The 15,039-nt window shown below is 39.1% G+C and overlaps 1 protein-coding gene across 2 annotated transcripts; it reads right to left on the bottom strand.

Annotated features, from left to right (window-relative positions):
• Nucleotides 1-1,820: 1,820 nt before the first annotated feature.
• hapln3 (hyaluronan and proteoglycan link protein 3) lies at nucleotides 1,821-7,988 on the bottom strand. Of its 2 annotated transcripts, none has more exons than XM_038705424.1 (5): nucleotides 7,890-7,988; nucleotides 6,936-7,079; nucleotides 4,857-5,255; nucleotides 3,226-3,528; nucleotides 1,821-3,140 (listed from the first exon to the last, which is right to left on the bottom strand). In XM_038705424.1, the coding sequence occupies exons 2-5, from the start codon at nucleotides 7,066-7,068 to the stop codon at nucleotides 2,863-2,865; spliced, it is 1,113 nt and encodes a 370-aa protein (XP_038561352.1). In that variant the 5' UTR covers nucleotides 7,069-7,079; nucleotides 7,890-7,988; the 3' UTR covers nucleotides 1,821-2,862. The 2 variants fall into 2 exon arrangements, with proteins under 2 accessions (XP_038561352.1, XP_038561353.1); XM_038705425.1 differs by having other exon boundaries at nucleotides 6,936-7,082; nucleotides 7,890-7,964.
• Nucleotides 7,989-15,039: the final 7,051 nt, after the last annotated feature.

Here is a 15,039-nt window from a genome sequence, read left to right as displayed (position 1 = left end):
GCAAGGCGGGTACACCCAGGACAGGTCGCCAGTCCATCGCAGGGCCACACATAGACGAACAACCACTCACGCTCACACCTAAGGACAGTTTAGGGCAACCAATCAACCTAGCCTGCATGTTTTTGGATGGTGGGAGGAAGCCGGAGCACCCGGAGAGAACCCACGCAGACACGGGGAAAACATGCAAACTCCACACAGAAAGGCCGGGTCAACCAGGGTTCGAACCCACGACCTTCTTGCTGTGAGGCGACACCACCGTGCCGAGATTCAGATTAATTAACACAAAATATAATCAATTGATAAAGTATCATATATTATCATTGATTAAGCTATACGGCAATATGTAAAGTTTTAAAATCAACCCCAACTTTACCAACTAATTATTATACAATGATAAAATATTTATTATTAGTTGTTGCATGATGACTACTTTTATATTGATGCTAATACCGTTACTACAGTAACATTGTGACTGTAGGATTTAGCACCATGGTATTATTACTTTACTTTTTTCAGAATGGAATACTATGAAATTTGGTACAGACACTCATGGACCCCAGAAGATAAATCCTAATTACTTTGGTGAGATCCTGACTTTTCATGTAGCCATTTTCCAACACTTTTGTTCTAGGCCTACCAATCACCACATCATTGTTCAGTGAAACAAATGGTGGGACTGCTTCAGTTCATTACGGGGTACCTCAAAAACAATGCTGGATTCCTGTCAGCCTCGTGTCTATTTATTCATTAATGATGAATGCACCTAACATGTCATAATATCCTAATGTTAGCTTAGTTAGTTTGTGAGACTTTATTGTCCCTGCAGGGAAATTCCTTTTCACAGCATAGAGCGTACACACCTCATCACACACCAGTAACAGAAAGAATACACAAAGCACAAGACAACAGCATCATAACACATGTCTGTAAATGTGTCAAATGTTACGTTAAATGTTATCATCTCACCAGGGTAGGGTGTTTTTGTTAGTATGCTAATACATTAACCTTAGTATTATAACACGTTAACCTTAGCTAGACACTAACTGTAAGCATGTCAGTATGATAACTGAGAGCATTGGTTTAGTGTGTTGACACTGAGCTAAGATTAGTTTAAGATGTCTTAAAACTGCCACTGTTGTGACTACTGTTACACTCTGGTGTAACTCAGGCAAATTTTAAATGTTTTCAATCCAATTCATACTCACCCACCGAACTAATGTTTCTGCTATGTTGCAGGTTAGGACCACTAGCATGGCTATAGAGTTTTATCCTTGTTTAGACTTGTATTAAAAAAGTGTTGCCAGCATTTTGCTAAAAGGTCCATTGGGTGGTTTTAAGCAGCAAGCATAACACCACCCAGGCTCCTGTGGGAGTGTTGAAAACATGGCCCCTTCTATCTAATAAGTAATTAAATAATAAATGTGATGTATGAGCGTTCCTTGTGGGGATTAGGCACAGTTTTTACTTACCCAAAGGTGCCGGACTGGACTCTCTTTCACCCACTCCTCTCTTGAAGAGGCAACTCAGGTTTTATTTTATGGATGAAGGTGAGGAACTTCTTCACAGTCCAAGATAACAATAAAAGAAATTCACCCTTGCAGGATTGTCTACAAATGGTACAACTAATCTCCACCTACTCTCATGGTGATTCCAGGTGTGTCGAATAAGTGCAGAACCGCCAACTTCCTTCACTTCCTGCACACATTTCTGACAGTTCATTCTTACCCTCACATTGCAAGTTTTGCGCAGAATGTGGAAGTTTAAATGAAAGTTTTCCAACATCACCAAAATTATTTTAACAAATGTACCTCATATAAAAATGTCTTTACAGTAGTGTTTATTTGTAGAAAATAGTACAAATGCATAGACATGTATAATGAAAAACAAAAAAAGGTACATTTATGTAATGAAACACTGTTTCTCCTTCCACAATGGATGTAAACAAGGTACTTTAAATATTACAACAATACAGATACTCACTCATAACGTCTGCATTCTCCATCACAGAGCACTACCCTTAATCACCCAGAAAAATGAAAAAGAGATGCATTATACTTTATAAAATCAGAAACAGACATTTCAGGAGATGCACAAAGACTCCGGTATATTTCACAGTATTAGAAAGACAGAGAGAGTCTGTGGTGGAAGTAACCTACAATTAGTGAGTGTACAATCATGGAACAACTGAAACAATTTGACAGAAAAATAATGTATAATATTTAAATAAAACACTCTCCACTACCATCAACCATTATGGTGCCCTTTAGCAAGGCACTTAAGAAAAACATTTGTGGGTATAGTAAGATGTTCCTAAGATTTCATTTTTAAATGTTTGTTGTTGATTGACTGCAATGTTTTGAAAAGCACTGCCGAAAAAGACAATGTAAATGTTTTGTCGAATAAATACAGGGTACAGGATAGAGTTTAAAATGAATTGTCTTAAGAATTGAAGTCAGAGCTGGTGGTTGATCAAAGTCGAGGCTTTTCAGCCAAAATTCAAAACAGTTGCAAAGAATGTGAAGCAAAAGTAGCTTGATTTGACCTGTGCAGCAATGAATCCAAGAAGATGGGAAGAAACCCCTGTCCATATACTTTTATGTACATTTGTCTAAGAACAAGTGGCATCGCATGATGGATGTACATGGTTTAACAGTTGTTGACTGGTAGTAAAGTTCAATACCGAGACATCAGTTACAGTCTTATGAAGTTGGAGAGCAATTAACACAAATGACCTCAAAAATGAACAATCTCGCTAACTGCTGATTTGCTTCCAGGCTACAGCTAATGCTAGCCCCTCAAGCAGAGTTTGAAACCTGTATGATATTGAATGGTTTGTTTTTGTCTTTTGTTGAGCCAAATCATCTACCGATAACAGTAGACACCATATTTCAGGTACAGAGGGGGGAACCCAAAACTACGCACCCCTGGTTCTGGTGGGCCACAGTTTGCCCGTGCCTTGGTGATAGGATAACGGACGCTTCCATCAGCCAACCAGCCGGCATCACAGCGGTCCAATCCCATCAGCCTCCAGGCGGCGTACATCTGGCCCACTTTGGCAATTTGGCTTCCATCATTGGCACAAGCCTGGACTGCTTCTGTGAAGTTGAGCTTGGTCGGGTGCTTTAAGAAGTACACAGTCCCTAATGCAGGAGAGAATCATAAGTGAAGAGATTGTCGTGTAGTGATATATTAAGGTTTAAAATGTTTACACACACTCATACTGACCCTTGACAGATGCAGAAAAGCAGAAAGCATCATAGCGGTGGATGAGGCGATGTCGTTCTCCATAGCTACGCAAACCAGGAGCTAAGTCTGCACCCCCACAGCCATCACGGGGGACTGTTATTGGGTACTGCACTGTGCCATCAGCCAGCCAGCCAGCGTTACACCAGTCTAGCCCGTCCTCCCACGCTGCAAAGAGCTGCTCAAATGTAGCCAGAGTTGCGTCCTGATCCTGGCATACTTGTTGTGCCCCAAAGAAGTTAAAATGGTAGCGGCCTTTCTGAGAGTAGTAGGGGAACACCACCCCTATATAGGGAAGAGAAATGTATTATAACAGTTTGTTCTATGTATTTGTGGTTCATAAATAGCAGTATATAGGTAGGCCTGGTGGTTAAAGAGACTTCCCCATTACCCAACTGTCTCGTCCAAGCTGCCATACATTTGATGCTGTGTCTTGCATCTGAATGCGCAAGACATGGGCTATGATTATGCTAGGGCACAAGAGTATTTACTATCTCAAACGCCAAAAGTGTAGTTTTAATGGTGCATTAATAGAATTTTGGCCACTGTAATGCAGGAGAACTCCAAAACCAGGCTAACAGACACACAGCCCTGGCATATTATCAATTTACTAAGTTGTTATGCTAACCCGTACCACATTTAGCAGAGACAAAGCAACCTTATCATCCCATTGCTGTGTGTCAAGCCACCTGATGAATGTAGGCAGGTAGTGTGGAGTGGGTTTATCAGAGCTTCTTTGCAAAAAAAACAGCAGCCTGCTGGAAACATGGTTGATGTGGAGAGATTGAACAATACAGTAAATGTCCCGTAACACCAACCTAAAACTGGCTAAGAAAGCATTGCAGATCTATCTATCTATCTATGGCTAGATTACCAAACAGGCCAAGCAGGTAACTGCACCTTGGCTTCAGAAACTCATTCATTGTCATTTGCTCTCATTTGGCACATGTTAATTTGATGAATTGCAAATTTGTTTGGTAATATGCACTACTAAATCAAAACAAAAATAATAAGGGCTTTAAAGCGGGCACTGCATTAGTACTTTATAGAGAAAAAAAAAAGGTTGAGGCTCTCATCACACATCCACGGGGCTCACAGATTATTTTTGCTCTAGGGTTTTCTAATAGATTAATCCAGCCGTGCATTTATCTGTTTACATTGCTTTATACTCCAGAGGGAAGCTGTTTCATCAAGTTCCATCTTGAAGCAACCAATAGGCTACTTGCTGTATTGCTTGCAGAATTTGACTTGGGAATCGGAAGGTTGCTGGTTTGGGTCCAGCACAGACCACTGCTGAAGGTGACTCTGAGCAAGGCCCTGAACCCCTTTCTGCTACCTGGGCACTGCACAATGGCTGCCCACTGCTCCTTAATCGGATGGGTTAAATACAGAGAACTGACAAATTTAAATAAATGATGTAAACATGAAAGTAAAAGATGCAAGTCAAAAAAATACTTTGCAACACCATCACAGGACTTTTCACTTGACATACCTTGCTGCTGATGCACTGATTCATGAGTTGAGAGTCCTAGATCCCCAAATCCTCACACAACATTTCACCCTCATCAATACACTTCACCCCTGACACACACACACACACACACATTCCTCACCCCGCAGCTCCAGCTCCACCGTCACACTCTCGTCCTCTAGGCCGTCAATCACCTCACAGCGGTATCTGCCCGTGTCGTTGAGTTGCAGCTCATTGATAACTAGAGACATGTCCCCTGGTGCTGAGCGTCGCAGGCGCACGCGACCCCGGAAGCTGCCGTAGCTGCGGTGACGGTTGCCCATGGCGACCATAACCTCAGTTTCCCTGGGGGAGGCTGCAGGGGAAACAGGTGCTCTGATAGTGTTGGCAGGCAACCAGGACCATTTGACCCGGGTCCTGCGAGGGGAGGCCAGTTCAGGCTCATAGTGGTAGTGACAGGGAAGGGTGACGCTGCTCCCCCTGGTCGCCGACACTGCAGGCTGCGGGGATTCCACGTGGAGGCGAATCCCGTTGAAATAGACTAGAAAGGACGCAAGCACCAGAAATAAAATATGTGTCAAGCAGTAGAATCCTAACTCTGTATTTGCTATTGGTTTGACTATTTACTATGATGATCAAATCTCTCTGGTCTGTGTCTGTCCTGCTATATGGAAAGGTAGTACTGAACTAGTCGGGTAATGGAGTAGGCTACTTTCATGTATTTGGTCATAAAATGTATTTTATTGCAGACAACACAGGAGGAGAAGAGGCAGACAACAAAGAAGGAGAACAAGCTGGGGTCGTAGATAAGCAGCAGACTTTTTCCCGCTGGGAGAAGATTTTATTGTCATGAAGTACCCGCTCTTGCTGTTAAGAAACTACTCAAACTTAATTACTAGTAGGCCTATACATACTTAACTAGCAACTTAACTACTTAACTAGCATACTTGTCTAGCAATAAAAGACAATCACAGAGAGACACCAGTTACCAATTATCAAGAGAAAGCAAAGTGCCTTTAAAAAGTCTTTATATTTTATTACTCATTCTATGTGATGGAACATAGTTTGCACAGTTGCACTTGTCATTCAATAAATAAGCCTCTCAGTGTGCAATGATTAGCTCTTGTTTTTGTTGCTGTATGACTCCTGCTGTTGTCTGCACCTGAATCAATACTCTACTGTGCAAAAAACAATCCTTTGTTGATTATTAAAATATTCTATTGTTTGTTTTCCACAATGTCCCACTACAATTTGTTTAAAGCTATGATTTACTCCTTTGCACTGAATTGTGGGACAATACTGCCTCAAAAACTGTGGCTCGAAACTGAATGAGGTCTGCACATTTGAGAACAATGAATTTAGTTACTTTTGTAGAGTGAAGCATATAATGAACTCAGCTGTATAGACCACAGTGAACATGTTAAGCTGTGTCACTAATAACATGAAGAATGTCTCACTTGCAAGGCTTACTGGCCAATCTATGGAATGGATCCATCAGCAATGTTTTTATTTACACCTGCACTTCTCCTGCATGTCAAACTGCCCTGAGAAAGGTCTATTCAGTCATATACTACTCATTTCTTTCTTCTAAATTGGTGTGACCACCAAACACAGTGTGAACATCCCTGCAGAACAAACTCTGCCTTCCTAATTATTTACATCGATAAGCCTGAGCACAATGGTTTCGAATGTCCAATATTATTCCTATTATTTCTCCATCTTTCTCTCAGACACTGTGGTGAGGAAAAAATAAAGGAACTAAGCAGGGGAACAAGAGAGCAATTATTAGACTACAAAGTCTACAAAACACTTAATGCTACAGAATCTGATATTAAATGTTAAGGGCAACAATAACACGCATATGTTTGTTTCATTTAAGTAGACCAACGTAGATTAGTAGAGTACTGGTCAATATCATACACACTTACGCACATCCATCACTACAACATGAACTTTTACTTGAGTATTTCCATTGTAGGCTTTGTAGGTTTATACTTTTACTCCACTACATCTCAGAGGCAGATGTTTGACATTTTACTCCACAACAGCTTGAGTTACTTTTCAGATTAAAATTTTAAGTATTAAATAGTGCTTATAAAGTTAATAAAGCTTGTAGTTTATCTGTGTTCTACACATGCAGCTAATACACATAAAGTCCTCCCTCTCTCAGACACAGACACACACACACACACACACACACACACACACACACACGACCTACTCTCTCCGTTTCCGTTTCCGTTGCTGATGTCCTGGTAGTAAAAGCCATTGTTGTACTCGGGGATCCTGCCGTGGCCGCCGGGCAGCAGCAGGTACAAGCAGATGGCCGTTAGGGGGCGCAGTAGACTGAGCATGATGCTGTCCTCTGCTGAACCAAGGATCAGAGTAAATACTGTGCTCTTTATCCTATTCAACTGTCATAAATACCAGGAGGGAGGACGCCGTGATTGGAAACTGGATTGTTTGGTAGAAAAACCACAAATAAGCTCAAAATTGTCATAGCAAATGGAAATAGTAAAAATGAAAACATTCCCAAAATAACCACAATACCTCCAATAACTCCAGAGTGGAAGTGATGCTAATCCAATTTCACAAAAAGAAAAAAAAATGGAATTCCTGTTTTATCCTCAGAAATGTCAATAGGCATGGGAAAAAAACGCAAGCAACTTTTTTAAACGCACATTTTGCCTGTTCACAGTTGTTCTACACATTCTTTCATGTTACATAAAACTAATCTTTTCACAGCCAAAATACCTTTGAAAACCTTTAAAATTTTTTGCATTACATGATATATTATGATGCTTTGTAGAAACAGAAGAAACTCTGCCCAGTCATTAGACAATTAGACAAAGTAGGCTACGTTTAATATCTTCGCAGTCTATTCTTCTCTCCCCTTTCAAGTATTCAACCCCTGAATGTTTAATTGAAACTATGATTAAAATAATTATCGTGTTAATGTCTTTCTGACACGTTTTTGCTGCCTTATCAAGTCGGCTATATCAGCCGCATTTCAAGTAAAGTATTGACCCTGGCTCTGTGTTTACTTATAGCCAACCATCGCACTAAAATTCATCCGTACACCCTGCTTGAAATATAAAATAAGCGAACTATCTACGGTTTAAATCAGACCTCTGTTTGTGGGAAACAAAGTCTAAAGTCGTACAAACTCACTCACAGATGAGCAGTTGTCAGCAGAGCGTGTCTTCTTCAGCTCATCTCCTCCTCATCCTCTGCCGTCTCTCCGCGGACCGTCCGGAGAGGAGCGACGTGAGTGACGTCACGGGAACAGGCATCCCCTTTGAAGTGAATGGAGTGATCTCATCATGCATGAGCCCCTTACACCAATACGCCTGTTCATCACAAATCACTAATTCATAACTATTGCCAATAGGCTACTTACACTAATTCTTAATATGATATACTAACATTTGTGGAGGTAAAATACTCTGTTACATGTACTGCATTTAAAATGTTACTTAGTATGTAAGTATAATCAGGAAAATGTATTAAAGTATTAAAAATAAATAAAATATCCCCTGTGACTGTTATACTATTATACATTATATCATATGATTATTATTACTCATGCATTACTGTAAAAGCAGGATTTTACTGTTTTAGTTGGTTGAGGTTGAACTATATTGTATCAGTTAGCAGTCATTATGGATTTATCTGCTGATAATTTTCTCCAGTAATCGATCGTAGAAATTTTGAATAGTGATAAATGTTGTTACAATTGCCCAGAGCCCAAAGTGTCCCCTTCACAATGCCTGTTTTGTCAGTCTAAACCTCAAAATGATTAAAAATACATTTAAAACAATTTTTTAAAAACTTTTTTTACATGAAAAAGGACTTAAATTGTTATCAAAATAGTCTAAAAGTAGAAAGAAAATACTCAAGTAAAGTACAAATACCTCCAATTTGTACTTAAGGACAGTACTTGAGTAAGTGTACTTAGTTACTGTCCACCACTGTATACTAGATAGCCATGGTTACTGGTTACTTTTCAGATTCAAGTTTTACATAAACAAAACATAATAAACTTGCAAAAAACCACAATGCTTTGCTAAAAGATTAAATGTGATTTTTGCCTTTTGACCGCTGGACTCAGGGTCCACCATTTGGGAACCACTGGACTAAACATGAAGTAGTTCAAACTTGCTCCACCTGACCAGCTACAGCAGTAATGTACAGCTTACATATTTACAGTCTAATAATGTCATATATAATTATATATCAGTCGAAGGGGACATTTTACTGCAGAATAAGGACTTTGTACTTTAAATCTTTAATTACATTTTGTTGAAAATACTTCTATACTTTTGCTTAAGAAAATTTTTGAATGCAGGAAAAGTATTTGTATACTGGGGTATTGGTACTGTTACTTGAGTAACAAGAATTTAAGTACTGAATAGCTTCTACCACTGGCAGTAAATATTAGATAAGATTTACGTATCTATTCTGTGGTAATATGGCTTATATAAGTAATATTTGTGGCAGCATAACGCTACTGCTAGTAGTAGTAAATACAATAATGTGAAGCACAACTTAACCTGTGAAAGTGGTCTGTATTTAACATATATTTTATGTGAGGTTTATTTGAATAGTGACATTTAATTATAGAATATTCTATCAAATAGACTGACAATGAACTCTGCAGTACGCCACAGATGAACCATAATAATTCAACCAACAGCCTCAAGTCTTTAGTTTAATATTTACCGTTCGACTGTATATCAGGTGACAACATGATTTAAGAGGTTAGTTACCAGCATGGTGCCAATATTTACACAGTTACGATATATTTGAACAGAAGTTTGAATGACAGCTTGTAGTGCTCTTAACATTACTTGTCGATCCAATCTATTGTGTCCTAACTGAGACAAATTAGAAGATAAAGAAATATAATTGTGGGACAGTTTTTGCGTAACAAAGAGACCAAATAAAAGAAGACAAGAAAAATGTCTAATATTACCATTTCACATACCAATTTCTACACACAAAGCACAAACTACTGACATAACTACTACTAAACAACTAAACGTGAGCAGCAGATTAAATTAATAATTACATATTACTAATGTTTTTCCTATATGACTACTGTGACAGTGATACTAATACAAACACATACACAGATACTAATACCACATCTTGTACACAGATGCAACCTGAATTGTATTTGCATTATTGTTTTTTAAATAAATGGGGGTCAGGTCAACTGGTTGACCTCAGTCTTGACCTCATCTCATCCCATTAAAAATGCAGTTAAACCCAACTAATGCTCTTTTTCTCTTTTGGGTGTGTGATAAGACATCTACCGCTTGTTTATCCAATGTGCAAATATAAAGCTTAAATAATCTGCAGCTTTTTGTAAGCATTATTTTACACAAATAAGAATACCTTGGCAATTTTACTAGGTTAAAGTCCATTTAACAACAGAGGAAAATCCCTGTTAACGGTTAACAGTGCAGGTGGATTTTACTGCCTTTTCTCTGGGTGATGGAACCCAGAATGACCCGACCCCGACCCTGGAGTTTAAAATTATAAATGAGTCGAATCATCGGAAAACACTTGTCAGTTTAAGCTGTGGATAGTAATCTAAATCCTTAAAATGTTAAATGAAAGAAAAACTGCATATTTTATTAATTAGAACAAATAACTGAGATTTATTGCCATTTATTTGCGAAACAATATCGAGTATAAACGCTGTTCAGTCTGTTGTCTGTTTAACACAGCAGCATTGTCAAAGGCTTCCAACTTCTGTATTCCTGGTATGTTGAGGCTTACAGAGCATATTCCATGTCCCTGTTTTGCCATGGCCTCAAGTAACACAGCAAATATTGCCACATGAACTCATATTTCAGTCATTAGCTGAAATAATAGCAGCCGTGGTGGAAAACAAGAGCATTTCAGTTTTCCTCTGGGGCCTGAGAGAATGCGCTGCTGCTGTGCCGCCGCCCCCAACATCTTACTGACGGTTGGTTATCACGGTGCAGATGGAAGCTGCCCTCCTGACACTGGAACTTTGTAAATCATAAAACTGTACTAGATATTATTGTCTGACACGACACTGCCATCCACCAGAAGAGCCGCAGAGTCCCCCAAACTAAAAGACTTGAGCTTCTGAGTCCTGCACGCAATGCTTTCCTCTGTGGTCAGCCCTCTGCAGCCACTGCTAGTGAGATGACTGACACCCAGCTGACATAACAAAAACCCAAGACCACCACTATTTCTTTAGAGGAGGGTTTGATGGGAGACTTAGGGATGTTGAGGAAAAATCTGCCCTCAGCCCGAAAAAGACAACCAGGATCTTGTGTTCAGTAATCAAAGTTGGTCAGTGTACATACTGATCATGCAATTTGCTTATTAAGTTGCATTAACTTCCAGTGTAACAACACAGCCACACTAGTAGCTCTGTGAGGCTATATTTACGCACAGCGGTTAACTGAGCTACATGCTAACAACAGCTAACATGCTGATATTTAGCAGGTATTAATGTTAACATTTGCTAATTAGCACTAAACAAACTAAAATGTTGACCTGATGATGGCACCACATGGACCCAGTGAATTCACCCTGAGGAGAACATGAATGTCTGTATCAAACTTCACAGCAATCCATCCAATAGTTGTTGAGACATTTCACTAGATAAACACAAATAACAACCTCATGGTGGCACCAGATGAAATGTCAGGAGATCACCAAAGCCAGTATGATTCATCTTCTTGGGACCAAGAATGTCTGTACAAAATCTCATGGCAGTCCATCCAAGAGTTAAACTGTAAAGGCCAGGCAAGGTAAGTTTATAGGACATGTCAACAACAAGGCAATTCAAAGTGCTTTACATAAAACATAAAAGCAAAATAGGGAAATATGACAAAGACATTTAAAGTACTAAAGGAACACAGCCCTTCACCAAAGCTGAACAATTATTATGACTTTCTGTTTCACTTCAGTTTGAGTTACTGGTATGTGTCCTTGCAAACAGTCTATCTACATTAATGTTACAGTCACTGCTAAAAAACGGTAATCATCTAATGGCAGAAATCCCAGATTCGGATCACTGACATCTCATCAGTTGCGGTTTTGCCCAAAGCAGAACTCTTCATGCCAGTAAACCCTCAGTATCCATCCTGTTGTGCTCCTCCCTCCATTTTTACTTTCTTTTCTTTCCATCTACAAACCCACAACTACTGTCTGTTTATATGAAGAAGCTGCCACTCCTACTACTACTACAAAAAGCGATTATATTGTTTTCTTCCAAAACAAACGTACAGAGTCAAAATTCAGATGATGATGTGATGATTCATGTTACATTCATATTATTGGACAGTGTCATAAAATGAAAACATTATTTTCACATTTGTCAAAAAATGTGGTTAAATTTACTCAATTAAACCATCTCTGGTTAAGGTTTAGGTAAAGGTTTTGCATATTTGCATCTTCACTCATCATCATTGACGCTGAATACCATGAATTACAGCTTTGTTTACGGAAAACCTGTCACGCTCACTCCTTCTTCTCTCTCCACCACCATCACCATGTCCCTGCACAGTCTTCATTACCATCTAAAATATGTGCTTTGAAAGTAAATATCTATGATGGGTTCCAAAAAGGGCTTCCTTCCTTGCCTGGAATTTTCTTTTTAGCCACACCACTTGCGTTGCTCTAGGCATTGCAATGTTGGTCCACCAGTTTGGTCCAGACTGAAATATGTAAACCACTATGGATTGACAAGAAATGATGTACAGTAATGTATAGTTCCAAAAGGAAGAAACCTACTGACTTTGATAATCCCCTGACTTTTCCTCTAGCACATGAGGTTGACATTTGTGTTTTTTAGTGAAATGTCCCTACAACTATCACATGGATTGCCATGAAATGTGGTACAAACTTTCATGGTGCAGAGAGGATCAATCCTTGTGACGTTGGTGATCCTGGGAGAGTTAGCACCACTAGCAGATCAAAGCTTTCACATATCCAGTGAAATATCTCAACATCCACTGAATGGATTGGCATAAAAAGTTGGTACAGGCATCCACGGTGCCCAGATGATGAATCTGGGTGATGCCCTGACTTTTCATCTTTGCCATAAATTATGTCTCAGTAATTTATTTCCCCCTGAATTGTAATGGTGATCCCTTAACATTTAACACTAGCATCAATTTCAAATTTGTCTTTGGTTTATGACCAAATACCTGCAAACATAATGACATACTAATTAGCTTCAGCTATACTTTATGAATAGTGCTAATAAGCAATGCTTTTACGCTAAACTAAGGTGATGAACATAAAACATTAAACATTATACCTGCTAAACATCAGCCTGTAAGCCAATCACAGATGAGGTAACCGGTTACTTCAGTGCATGCAAACACATATATTGTGAGCATGTTAGCATGCCAATATTAACATTTAGCTGAATTCAAGGTTACTATTTAAAGTTTTTAAGAAGCATGTCATTTTCCCCAATAATGTCTTAGTGTTGGGATGTTTTCAAGCAGTATTTAAACTGCTTACAAGACAGAATGCAACCATGCAGACCACATGCTAATACAGCTTGATTTATGAATTTCAGTTAAGCAGTAAAGTTGATTTATTCTCATTAAATTAAATCTAATGGAAATTTAAGAGGCAGCAAGTTTAGTGATCAACAGCTCTTAAAACCCTGAAACCACCCCTCAGTGTTTGTTACCGGCTGCAGCCCCCACTCTCAGCCAGTGACAGCCGTTTCCCCTCCCTGTGTGTCTCTAAGCCATTATCTCCCAGCGTGTTTGAAGAGACCAGACCGGTGCTCTTCCCAAAGCCCCAGATGAAAGGTTTTGGCCTGGGGCCCTAAATGCCAGCAGCCCTTGTGAACTGCTGAGTGACTGTGGTGCTGCAGGGGTGTAATTTCTGCAAGGCAGCAACATTCAAGCCCAGAGAGGCGAATGGAGCTTGGACCTGGAGCCCAGAGGGACGACATGAAAGAGGAAGAGATGACTGTGTGTGTTTATGTTTGTGTGGTTTGACTGAAGAGCCGAGCAGTTGATCGTGTCAGTATGTGCTGTCATTAGCGGAGGCTCCTCATAGAAAGGATGGTTAGTCACAAAAAGTGTGTGTGTGAGTGTGACTGAAGAGATTAGAGAGGAAGGCTTCAATAAAAGACCAACATGAGAGTGAACTGCAGGGCTCAGGATGACAGTTTCCAAGCTTGATTAAAAGATAGAGGGTAAAATAAGCTGTAATAACAAATAAACACTACAATTTCCCATATTTTTGTTGCTCACTGATGTAAGTTTAGCACCGACTAAACATACAAAATGCCAAATAAGGGGTATAGTTAAGATCATCACTATGTAAAAGCCCATCATCACCTGATAAATCAACAGTTTCAAACATTTATTTGAGCAGAAATGACATAGGATTTCCCCTCTTTTAGATGGTGGGCCTTGAGATGTTGTCTGTGTTGGTACATACCTGATCTAAAATAGCAGTTGTTTTCCAGGACTGGATCCTTCCTGTTCAAACCCGCTGCGGTGCTTCCAGTTTCCTGCCTTCTTTTGGCATGACACCATCAGCCCGTCCCTGGCCAGCTGTCATACCAGGGAAGCAAACTCAGAGAAGCCCGGAACAGAGATGATGGAGATGCAATCTACATGGATCATATTAGTCAGTATTTACTTTACCAGTTTAATGTTTATTGACCCCGGTAATGGCTTGGTTTGGATAACATTTACTAACACGTAGGTAATATAGACAAGTCTGGTAATGTTTTATAAGAGAACCAGTCAAAAAATCTATACGTTAGGGGCATTTCCACATTCCTTGGGTATCATTTCCTTTTCATAAGTCTTTCAAACTTTCAGACTTTTAAAGAAGTTTTTATTGTCCATAATATTACATATTTTTTCCCCATAGTACAGAATCCTTACATAGATCTCTGATACAGGCACAAAATGTTTTTTTTAAACATTTTTATTCAGGGGTGTGTAGTAAAAAAGAAAGCACCATTTCAAAATGCTTAGCGTGTTTAATTTTAGCATGTTTTTTGCTCAATATTTAAATTAAAAGCTGATTAAATTCCAGAAAACCTTTAGTTTTTGTCAGCAACAAATATATAGTATATATGAATGACTTCAATAATGATCTGACGGTTTTATTTTATTTAATTTAAAAAAATAAGACAACTGAACAACTCCATTCACTGAAATATACCATCAAATGTGGTTGAAAGCAAAAAACAAGTTGATCCTTGTATTGATTTTTTTCATTCTTTTTGGTCAAGTTGCTGTTTCCATGGTTCAAAGACTCATTTTTAGAGGTGGAAGAAGTACTAAGATCTT

The sequence above is a fragment of the Micropterus salmoides genome, unplaced genomic scaffold (genome assembly GCF_014851395.1).
Source record: "Micropterus salmoides isolate LMB-PRFRI ecotype aquatic unplaced genomic scaffold, ASM1485139v1 Ms_hic_scaffold_8, whole genome shotgun sequence".
Lineage (NCBI taxonomy): Eukaryota > Metazoa > Chordata > Actinopteri > Centrarchiformes > Centrarchidae > Micropterus > Micropterus salmoides.
Note: the sequence above shows the minus strand (reverse complement) of the source record. Positions and strands in the feature narration are given on the sequence as shown.

Coding starts and splice junctions, on each gene's coding strand:
- hapln3 (XM_038705424.1), bottom strand. CDS start 7,068: ATGCTCAGTCTACTGCGCCCCCTAACGGCCATCTGCTTGTACCTGCTG. Junction 3,529..4,856: donor GGTGGAGCTGGAGCTGCGGG/GTGAGGAATGTG, acceptor TTCCCTATATAG/GGGTGGTGTTCCCCTACTAC. Junction 3,141..3,225: donor CTTTTCTGCATCTGTCAAGG/GTCAGTATGAGT, acceptor CTCCTGCATTAG/GGACTGTGTACTTCTTAAAG.